Here is a 10,893-nt window from a genome sequence, read left to right as displayed (position 1 = left end):
TATATATAATTAAATTAATTTATTAGCTAATAAATTAAGCTTATTTAAGTTTAAATTTAGGATAAAGTTTAGTTCACAAGTTTATAAATTTCACTTATCACATTAAAAAGTTGAATTTAAACATGTTCATGAATTGACTTGACTCATTTTTAGTACTATCAGAATAGTTGTAATGTTGATGGTGTGGCGGTAACCCATAAACACATTATACTATATTTTGTGACAATCCAAATCGTCACAAAATTACAGCGATTAAAATTTTTTTTACCTCGCTATGCATTTACAATACATTTATGTACATATTTGTGTTTAATTAATCTTGATTATTGAAAACTAACGAACTATAACTCAAATAATATAATTTTTCGGTCTTTATATAAAAGTTTTGGATTCGAGTTTCATTCCTGATACGTTATCTCATACTTCGGCCACCCGCAAAGCTCGGAACGTAACCAGATAAGCTCGGCACCACTTATCCGAAAAATAAAAAACGTGCTTAAACAAAGCAGATCACTAAAATAGAATATGATAACTAATCCATAAACTCGGACTAATCCAGAAAAAACGGGTAAAACAACGTCTATAAAGTCGAGCTAATATTCTCAGCTAAAGATCAAGTTTAATTCTCAGTCTTCATATTTACTTAATTACTCTCACTCGAAATTATCACTAACTTGAGCGTCGGGGTATCTTTTGCAAATATTCCTACTGCGGTGTTTGACCTTAACCGACGTACAGCTCTTCTCCTCTACCTGCAACCTGCTCGAAATTGCTAAGCTCGGTGACTCTAGTACTCGGATGAATCAATTCCTAACTTTAGAAAAAAAATATCTTAGAGCATTGAAAAAATTTGAGGTCGGTACAAGCAGAAACAAGCAATAATTTTGTTGATGTAGCTTTGATGGCTATATAGTAGTGTTAATGATTTACAACTTGAACACTCACTTGACATTCCAATTCAATACAAAATTTGATAGTGGGTTGTTATCTCATCACTTTGATGCATCCAATGAAGATGATATTTAATATCCAATAGACCTTGGTGTGGCTAATTCCTATTGGTTGGTTTCATACCATCATATCATATATTATTTTCTTGCAGTAAAAACGACATCATTAGAGATCCAAAAACGACGAGGATACACCTCTGAATCCTTATTGAGGCGTGAACAATTGTCGTTTGTCTTGTTATTATTGCATCATACTCATAGTGGCAGCATCTATTGTAGTAGTACAACGTTAATATTTACATAGATTTGTGTAATAATAACATATTTGTTGTTTCCCTACTTCTTTCAACAAAACTATTATTCATCACTTTTTTGTGTTCAATTATATATGATGTAAATTTTGGTACATGTCAGAGCAGTGTTAATTTTTTTTTTACTTTTCATGATATTTTCTAACTCGTTTAAAGACTAATACGTAGCAGATCTGAACTCTATTTAAGAGTTTGTTGTTAACCAATAAATGCTTACATACACACAACGAGATTCAGATCCTCGACACTTGCTTAAAAATGCAAGTATATTATATAAAATAATCATGATATATATACATATGCATGATTTTCTACCAAGAAGATTCATTTTCCTTATGACTGTATATTCTGTTTCAGTTTTTTTATGACTATATTATTTTAGCAAACTTTTAATATTGCAATTCTATGGAGAATGGAGATATGATCACAACCAAAAATATGAAGCTAAGGTTTGAATTAATGGAATGAGATGCATAAGAAGATCATAAATTCATAACAAATTCAACAAATCCACAACTACTTCCTTTCTCTTTCTCTTTTTTTTTTAAAAAAAAAAGTACAAATGAAATACAATAGTACTCCATATGAATGAATAATGAACCTATACCTACAACCTAATTCAAATTCTTCAACTTCTCAACAAAATAAAGAACTCAAAATCAATCTCTCAAAATCGACTCCAAAATCAATCTCTCAAAATCGACTCGAAATCAACCTATACATGAATTTTTTTTTTCTCTATATATGTGTCGGCCACAATTTATCTGCCTCTTCCTAACAGTTTAAGCTCAACAATATGAATGCTATAGCTGGACGCAAAAAAACCGAAAAAAAAAACATCTTTCAAAAATTTTCCAAGCTATCTACCATCTCTTGTGCAAGATCCTCTATTAACAACTTAACTATCTCTCTAACAATATCTTCAATACTTTCACCTAACTCTATCCAACTAATTTCACCTCCAAGCATATCATTATCTGCTGAATCCTTAATTGCTTTCTTCTCCTGAGCAACAAGCATCCACCATATCTCCTCCTCGATCATGTTGTCGCTTAGTTCCGCACTCAACCTTCTCGACACTGGCTTTTCCCATGTTGGGACATATGCTGCACATGGCTGCATAATCTTCGATAGTCCTGCATTGATTCGGTCGAAAAGAAGCCGTCTTTCAGATCGTTTCCAAAATTTCTGCTCACCGAATTTCTTTTCAAGGTTTTCGAAAACTGAAGTGCTAATAGGGCATTCTGCAGAGTGCCATGTAGAGAAGTCAGTAAACAAGCTCCTGTTTAAAACACCCGCCTCGGTTAACACCTCAACAAGATAGGAGAAATCTCGACTCTCCTCGGATCTAAATGATCCTACTAAATCTTTCTTCTCTTCATATTCACCAGTAACAGATTTATCTCCACACTCTTCATCACTTGAAATATTCAAGGCAAATACTTCATCATCATCCTCAGAGAAGTCTGAAATCAAGATGCAATGATACAAAGGTAGTTAATAACCGAAACTGGAGGGAGACTAGAAAATGAAACAAATAGTATGATATGTAAAGCGAATTTTGCGAAGGCTTTGCAGATTGTGACACACCATATACATCAGCGCCAGAAGTCTTCAAATTAAATGAAGTTTTGTTTCCAAATGAGGGGTTCATCAGGACTGAAATTGGACTTGGTTCGCATGAATCCTCAGAGCTACCGAGAGAATCCGGGTCAGTTCCAGATAAAAGTGAAGATACAGAATCTTCTTGAAGTTCTGATGCATCCTATAACATACACAGAAGGACAAAAAGTAAATAACTCTGCAATAAAAGTATTCGCAAAGTAAAACGAAAAGATCATCGAATTCCATCAATTTACATAATCATACAGGCCAAAAAAAATTCACAAAAAAACTAAATATGAATTGTCTATTTGAATTCTCTGTTTGATACCCAGTAAAGTAAAACTTAATATGGTTCAGCTTAAATTGAAGGCAATGAAGCAGAACAGACGTAAACATTTAAAACAACATCAAAACTCGCTATAACTAGAACTTAAAATCCCTATCAGTAACATTGTTTTGCTTCAAAACTCTTAAATCTAAACATGGTTGACAAAGACTTCTATTAAAGTGTTACAGGATATGTTGAGCTTACTTTAATAAACTTCAATAAGAGCTTCTAAAACCTAGATGATCAATTAAATTGATGGTTTATTCAGAATTTTAGACATGCAGTCATGATTTTTAACAATTCTTATATATTTAAAGGTCTGAATTCCACTAAACCAATGTGTAGGTCTATACTACTTTCATCTGTTCACTTGATAAATTTCATGAATGTTTTCGTCAAAATATGCCAACTCAGACACCTAAACTTTGTATCCGGAAATAAGCATATGGTAACCAACAGAGGTTTGATTTTTGTCTTGTATCCAACCTCACCATTAAAGATCTATTGAATAGTTTAGTTGTAAGTTTGTAACCCAATTTCATAGCATTAACAACTTGCGGGAAAGTGAAAATAATGATAACAATCATACCTGTTGTGTTGAAGCAGATGAACTGTGACTCAAAGCATCATTGTCTCCCGGTAAGCCCGTTGATTCACATTGCTGCATGGTTGGATTATATAGGCCAGCATAATTCTCTTTAATATGATTAATATCCGAAAAAGAGGAAGAAGATTGGGATTTCTCACTGCTGGACCTAAGGTCCATAGTTTCTGAATAATCATTATGGTTGATACTTTGATTCCTTGACTTCTGTGGAGGCGAATTTTTTGAACTCTTCCTCAAACCCCAGTATTTCTCGAAAAGGTTATCTTCAGTGATGGATCTGCGATTATCAGCAATAAGTGAAGATCCACAAAGATCCACTTTTCTAACACGACTATGCTTATCATCAACCTTGCATCTGAGGTTTGTTTTGATGTTAACATTACCAAAGCGACTTTGCTTATTCATGTTTGTTGTTCCATCCCCTGGAACAGTACCTAAAACTCTCTTTGTAGCATTTCCAGCTTGCACAGAAACATTCTCCGAAATTTTACAAAAAGATCTAGAACTCTGCTTACCAAAATCATCGTCGCGAGAAATTTTCCTAATCTCTCTCATTTCAGGATATACCCTCGTGATTTTAGGATAAAACACCTCTTGGAGCATTCCATTAGCCAAACGAGAATATTTGCAGGAACTTGGAAATAAAACTCCATTTCCCTCCTTTCTAGAATTCGCCTTCGAAGTCGCTGAGTTGAAAGTATCACCCTTCATGTCCAATTGAGATTTTGGAAGCCTAAGTAGTTCATACAATCCAGCCTCTCCATGTTCATGCACATCTTTCTGCGAGAGCTTTCCCTGATTCACATTTGAAGCATCCATAAGCAGTTGTTGTGGCGAGCACTTCGCCTTTGTTCCCAAAAAGTATGGATTTTCTTTCCCAATTTCCCTCGACGGATTATCATGCTTATCTCTCCTTATTGTTTTGACCACTCTAGAAACACCCTCAGGTTCTTCCATTTCTTCATCAGTTCCCGTTCCAAGGGAACGATGCTGGTGCGATGAACGCTTCTTTCTAACACCAATGGATGCAACTTTCTGCAGGTATTCTTCAGAGAGCACTTTCGGTTTATCTCGAACAGGTTCACGGGGAGACACTTTATCAAGACCCATCAATTTTAAAATTACACTTGGTGGTTGGTGTGTAGACTCCATATTCTACAAGACTACTCAATAAACCTCAAACTCGATTCACTCCCCGAAAAAATCAGCCAATAAAAAGGTCTGCAACAAATTACAAGGACTGACACAAAGAAACAAAGGCGATTCGATACATAAAATCTATGCAGCAATGTCTCCCCACTACCTTAGAAAACAACCTATGAATGCAGTGAATCCGAAAAAGCAAAAGAATTGCAAACTAACCCTTTTATTGCATCAATCTTGTGCTGTAGACCAGCAAGAATAATAAATAGGGGATATCAAATCTAGAGCTTCCAATTCTTGGAATCCTCTTCTTGCCTCCCTGTAAATTATGTCAATATTCTAATATTAAAATTAGATTAGGATTAAGAGAAGATAAACTGACAAAAGGTAAGAATACTGAAATGAATAAAGTAAGAGGGGGTAAGTTATGAAAGCAAACTCAATTTCAGCATAACAAAACAAAAAGATTCTCATCAAAGAAGCATTAATGAAAAGCATATTGCAAAACATGGAATTTTTATTATTTTAACAAAAGAAAAAGAAAGAAAGTAGCACCCAATAAGCTGAAGCCTAGTAGTTAACCTTTCATATTTAGTAGCAAATTAAACAATAAAAGCATAAAGGAGAAAGATATCAACACAAGCAGAAACTAAATCAACGAATCTAAATATCCAAAAGAAAAAAAAAATCAATGAATCTGATACAATTATGTGCAATCAACACACAGCAAAGAAAGCAGTGTAAAGTCAAAAGCAAAATCATTCTGATCCCACTACAAACACCAAAATAGAATATTAAAATAGAAATTAAAATCATACTTTGACATATACACAAGCAAAATCAAGATCTTAGCTAAATCATGATTTTCTTCTAAAATGAACCCATAACAACAAAAAAAAAAACCAAAATCAATCATAATCATAAAAAAGAAGAACATCAATTACATAGAAAGAATACCAAAGAGGAGTGTTAGAGAGAGAACCTTCTTCTTGTTGTTGTGTGAGAATTGTGTGCAAGTGAAAGAAGACTTTTCTTGTAGCTTAGTGGCACCCATAATCGAAAAACTCCATTGCATGAAACAAAACCAATCAAAGTTGCTTCCTTTTGCAAGAAAGCAAATTGGGCAATCAACAAAATTCTTTATTTATTATATTATCATCAGAGAAGGAGAAAAGGGACATAAACATCAATTGGGTCAAAAACAGCTGGGGATTTTGACACGTAGCTGTTTCTCCGATAAAATTTGTGAAAATTTTGGGGATACAAAAAGAAGGGATTGTGGATTTACGAAGCGTTGGTTACTTGGTTTAGAATTAGTGTGGGATTGAATGATGAATGAATAAAAAAAGAATGGATTTTGATAAACAATAATGATGAGGTTCCAAGTGGGCCTGAAACTAGTGTTACTTCACAATTTGATCATATAAATTTAGTGTTTATTTTATTGTTAGGTTTAGTTTTAGTTTCGGTTTGTCGCGTGTGGATTTACGCGCCAAACAATAATTGTCTTCTTCGCGTATTTCCCGCCATCAATATATTTTTATTTTTATTTCTATTTATTTTGGTGTTGACTGTTGACTGCACATTTTGTTTGTGCCGCCAAAGTGCTAACCCTAATTATTATTCCTTATATTTTTTTTCGTGAATTTAATTTTGATGCGTTATTAGTGTAAAGTAATTTTACATATATATTCAATTATGTAATATTATATTAATAAAAATAATTATTTTTTATATTAATTATGTGAATGGTCAATTAGTCAGTTAAAAAACGAATATAATTATAGATTGTATTAAGTATCAATACATTAAAATTGAATTCATCTTTCAATACAATAAATTAAGTATCAATTTATTGCAAATTATAATTCAATTAAAGGGCAAAATACTATAATAAGCCAACATCAATCCAAATTTACCTATATGAGCCAAAATGAAAATCGATACAGCAATAAGCCAGATCATATTTTTATGTAATTCGAACCAGGCTAGTTCGAACTTCATCTTCAAATAAATCGAACCAGAGCAGTTCGAATTTCAAATAAAAAATTGAAAGTAAATCGAACCAGCTTGGTTCGAACTAGGAATGCAAGTAATTCGAACCACTCCAGTTCGAATTATGGGTAAATGAGGTCATCATGTAATTCGAACCACTCTGATTCGAATTACTAGTGATTGGCCTATATAAGGAGTTCGAATCAGCCTCATTCGAACCATTCTCACCTTCCTCTGCCCCACCAAATCTCAGAGAAAACGACCCAGATTCTCTCCGAGAAAGACCTGAACGGAATACTCTGCTCATGGGGGACGATCCGGCACGGTTATATCGCTTGGACGGAGTCGCCCATATAGCTGGGGTCATCAACGAAGAGGTTAGTACGGAAATAACTTTGTTTTACCGGTACATGTGAGTTAGTGGTTTGGCATGCGGGTTAGATGTTGGTTTAGTTGGTGGTTTATTTTAGTGGTTTATGTTAGTGATTTCTATTAATGGTTTATGTTAGTGGTTTTTGTTAGTGGTTTATGTTGGTGGTTTATCTTAGTGGTTTATCTTAGTGGTTTATGTTAGTGGTTTATCTTAGTGGTTTATGTATGTGGTTTATGTAAGCGGTTTACGTTAACGGTTTACGTTAGTGGTTTATGTTAGTGGTTTATGTAAGCGGTTTAGTTGTGGTTTTATAATGTTAGATCTTTCATGTCAGTAGCCTATGGTGGTTTCTAATTTAAGTTTCTTATGCAAATGGTTCTCGTTCTTGGATTTTTAAGCGGCTATACATAGTAAGATTTTTTGGTTTATCAATTATCGTGTTGATTATGTTTGTCACCGTTAATTAAGCTGGTTCTAATAATGCGATTCATTTCTTCTTCAACCTCAGCGATGCATCAGGAGCATGCGACGGCAGCAGGGCATGGTCCTGGATGACAGATACGTTCCGTACCTGCAGATGGCTAGTCTTTACCATCTTGCAAGGCTGAACGATAGATGGTTCCGGTTGGACGAGGCCCTTGTCAGTGCGTTTGTTAAGCGATGGCGTCCGGAGATGCACACGTTTCATATGCCGTTCGGAGAGTGCATGATCACACTGCAGGACGTGGCATACCAGCTGGGTTTGCCAGTGGACGGGCGTTACGTCAGCAGCTGCCTATCAGAGTTCCATATATACATCGAGGGTGGCCGTCCAGCCTGGGTTTGGTTCGAGGAGTCGCTTGGAGTGGTACCTCCTCCTAGCCAGGTTCAGAAGTACGCGGTCAACTGCAGCTGGTTTCAGGAAACGTTTGGTGAGTGCCCGGAGGGAGCTGATGAGGATACTGTGCGTCGTTATGCCCGTGCGTACATCATGATGTTGTTGGGCACGCAGCTTTTTGCGGATCTCGGTTTAGGCCTGCAGGATTTGAGACGTTCAGCTGGCCATTGGCCTCGAGGTACTTCCCTAATCTTTGTCTATTTCAATTTACTACACATAATCGCGTGTTCATTCATAATGTATTGGATACCCTAAGCACACATATAAGTAGCGGTAACACATGTGCATGTTGCAGGTGGTCAGGTTACATCCCTTCCAGTAGCGAGAAGGGTCCTAGAGTTCAGACGTGGAGGCTCTGGATAGACCGGTTGCAGGATAGAGAGGTCAGTATGTTACTTAATAAGTTTTTTCATTTAACCACGATTTACGAGTTGGGATCACGAGTTGCCCTGACATTGTATCGTTCTGGGTGCAGTTTATCTGGATGCCATACAGTAGCCCCGACGTACTTCAGGTCGTGCATCCCGAGGTTTTGGAGCCTCGGCATATGGTGCTGTGGCGGTCTGTTACATCGCTTATCTACTTTGCCGTCATAGAGTGGCATCAGGTAGACAGGGTTCTTCCGCAGTTTGGAGGGGTGCAGCCCCGTCCACAGGCCGCCCTGAACATCGACTTTCTGATGTCGAAGGACGGCAGAGGCGGCGATCGATGGTTCCCGTCCCATTTGCAGAAGTGGCATTAGTATTGGGACGACCGTACGGAGAGCGTGCTGAGATTCGATGTTGTTGCTGACCCTGGTCCGTCGCATCAGTTCTTGGATTGGTGGAGTCAGCACGGGAAGAGGTTTTTGTCTCCGGATCCGCAGTTGGGCGATCCGAGAGCTGTCACTATTCCTGTTGAGGCCTCACAGCGGGGAGCTAGGCGAGTACCTGAGATGGATCGGCCTGACGACGTGCCGGACAGGAGGCGGGTTGATAGGAGAGCTCGCGTGGGAAAACGTCGTAGCCAGCGTGACTGGGGGTGGCTTGAGCGTGCTATGGAGGCTGGCGACGAGGCCGGCCCCGCTGGGGGTCGACGACGACATCATCCTGGCAGAGGTAGAGGGCGTGCTGCGGTTCATGCCGCTGCACCTGACCCTGAGGACGATGACGATGATCAGCATGGGCCCGAGGGCGGAGATGGTGCAGGGGCGGCTTCAGTTGCTGGTGGTAGTACCCAGGATGGGGTGCACGGAGGTGAGTGGTATGGCTCAGGGATGGGTGACGGGGCTGAGCCTAGTGACGCTGGACTTGGGTCCGGTCCTTTTGGACATTACTTTGTTGGAGTACCCACCGACGACCAGCCTCAGCAGGACGGTACTCCATGGGTTATTCCCGGATCACAGTGGCAGGACTTCCTTGGGGCAGATACGCTTGATGCGGACTTCGGCAGTCCACGGTTTCTAGCAGAGATTTCGGCTATCATGCAGGAGGACGAGCCGGGCAGGAGGCGTCCTCAGACCCCTGGCACGCAGGCACCCTTAGATGTTGATCTGAACGAGCCTGCTACGACACCTGTTGGTGACCATTTTGGTTTGGGAGGTACCCCACATTCCGCTTACACCGCTGCATCATAGTCTGTCGCCGGGCCGTCTGCCGCACCTGTCCATTTTACGCCACCCGCACAGCCTGCCCCGCATGAGGACGCAGATGAGATAGAGGATGAGGAGCCGTTTATCCGCAGAGGTCAGAGGCCACGGGTTCCCCGTCGTTGTGGGACAGGCTCCCACTTGTTTAGATGATTTACATTTCATGTATTTTGGATGTTAGGGTTCACTCATGTACCAGACCGATGTGGATTACTGTTGTTACTTTAGAGCTATTTTTCCTTGTTGTTTCCTCATCTTATTGTACTTAAAAATCTGGTATTTACCTAGTGGATTAGTGACTATGTATTATCATTGAATCATATAACACTTTAGTTATCAACTTTTGCAGTCATGGGATTTCTAGCTATATTCAAATTCAAATGCAACTTTTTCATTACTAGAAGGTAAAAAGATAAACAGATTACATAAGTCATCTTACATAACACGTAACAGGAAAAATAAAATCAATAAATACTAACAATAACAAGATCGCTACTACTGGCCCCCCGTGTGAGACGGTCCTCCAAGCTGTGGGCAACTCCTGCGGGTGTGTCCGGGTTGGCGACAAAGGCCACACCTCTTTGGCCGATTCGGATCTGCCTCGTCCATATTCGTCCGTATCCTAGTGGATCTCGGACGACCCTCTCTTGCACGCCTCTTGGCGGGGTCCGGGATCACGGTTGGCCCGTCGTAAGGTGGCCAGAATCCCTCCGTTATCGGCGGTGTGAATCCCATCTGGTACACACGGAACACTGAACTAATCTGATACATGCTGTGAACATAAGAGGACCAGGTAACCCGTGAGTAGGCGCAGCATGCAAGTGCGTGCTGGCACGGGAAATGAAGTGCCTGGAAGTACCCGCAGTCACAGGTCCGGGACGCAAGCGATACTCTGTAGGTACCCAATGAGAAAGAGCCCGTCGGAGTGGTCTCGGCTACGGTGAACTCGGAGTTATGCCGGTCATACAAAGTCACCGTGAATCACCGCGAATTCTTCAAGTTGGCCTCTATACACTTCACCAAGTACTGACTGAATTGCTGTCCGGTTCCCATCTGGGCCTCAGCCTCTCTACCCTT

General features: G+C 39.2%; 2 protein-coding genes across 3 annotated transcripts; one reads left to right on the top strand and one right to left on the bottom strand.

Annotated features, from left to right (window-relative positions):
• On the bottom strand, positions 1,753-6,357 carry LOC107635631. 2 transcript variants are annotated; one of them, XM_016339154.2, is made up of 5 exons: positions 5,927-6,357; positions 5,164-5,263; positions 3,784-5,022; positions 2,852-3,026; positions 1,753-2,727 (listed from the first exon to the last, which is right to left on the bottom strand). In XM_016339154.2, exons 3-5 carry the CDS (start codon positions 4,951-4,953, stop codon positions 2,105-2,107), a joined length of 1,968 nt encoding a protein of 655 aa, XP_016194640.1. In that variant the 5' UTR covers positions 4,954-5,022; positions 5,164-5,263; positions 5,927-6,357; the 3' UTR covers positions 1,753-2,104. The 2 variants fall into 2 exon arrangements, with proteins under 2 accessions (XP_016194640.1, XP_016194639.1); XM_016339153.2 differs by having other exon boundaries at positions 3,784-5,263.
• On the top strand, positions 7,836-8,931 carry LOC107637443 (serine/threonine-protein phosphatase 7 long form homolog). Its single transcript, XM_016340856.1, has 3 exons — positions 7,836-8,367; positions 8,493-8,572; positions 8,665-8,931. Exons 1-3 carry the CDS (start codon positions 7,836-7,838, stop codon positions 8,929-8,931), a joined length of 879 nt encoding a protein of 292 aa, XP_016196342.1.

Source organism: Arachis ipaensis, chromosome B04 (assembly GCF_000816755.2).
Source record: "Arachis ipaensis cultivar K30076 chromosome B04, Araip1.1, whole genome shotgun sequence".
Classification (NCBI taxonomy): domain Eukaryota; kingdom Viridiplantae; phylum Streptophyta; class Magnoliopsida; order Fabales; family Fabaceae; genus Arachis; species Arachis ipaensis.
The sequence above is the reverse complement of the archived record's forward strand: the minus strand, read 5'-3'. Positions and strand labels throughout refer to the sequence as shown.

Excerpts from the sequence above, each read along its gene's own strand:
- LOC107635631 (XM_016339153.2), bottom strand. The coding sequence starts at position 4,953 with ATGGAGTCTACACACCAACCACCAAGTGTAATTTTAAAATTGATGGGT. Across the intron at positions 3,027-3,783 it reads CATCTGCTTCAACACAACAG|GATGCATCAGAACTTCAAGA; the intron begins GTATGATTGTTA and ends TGTATGTTATAG. Across the intron at positions 2,728-2,851 it reads TTCTGGCGCTGATGTATATG|ACTTCTCTGAGGATGATGAT; the intron begins GTGTGTCACAAT and ends TCTTGATTTCAG.
- LOC107637443 (XM_016340856.1), top strand. The coding sequence starts at position 7,836 with ATGCGACGGCAGCAGGGCATGGTCCTGGATGACAGATACGTTCCGTAC. Across the intron at positions 8,368-8,492 it reads AGCTGGCCATTGGCCTCGAG|GTTACATCCCTTCCAGTAGC; the intron begins GTACTTCCCTAA and ends GCAGGTGGTCAG. Across the intron at positions 8,573-8,664 it reads ACCGGTTGCAGGATAGAGAG|TTTATCTGGATGCCATACAG; the intron begins GTCAGTATGTTA and ends TTCTGGGTGCAG.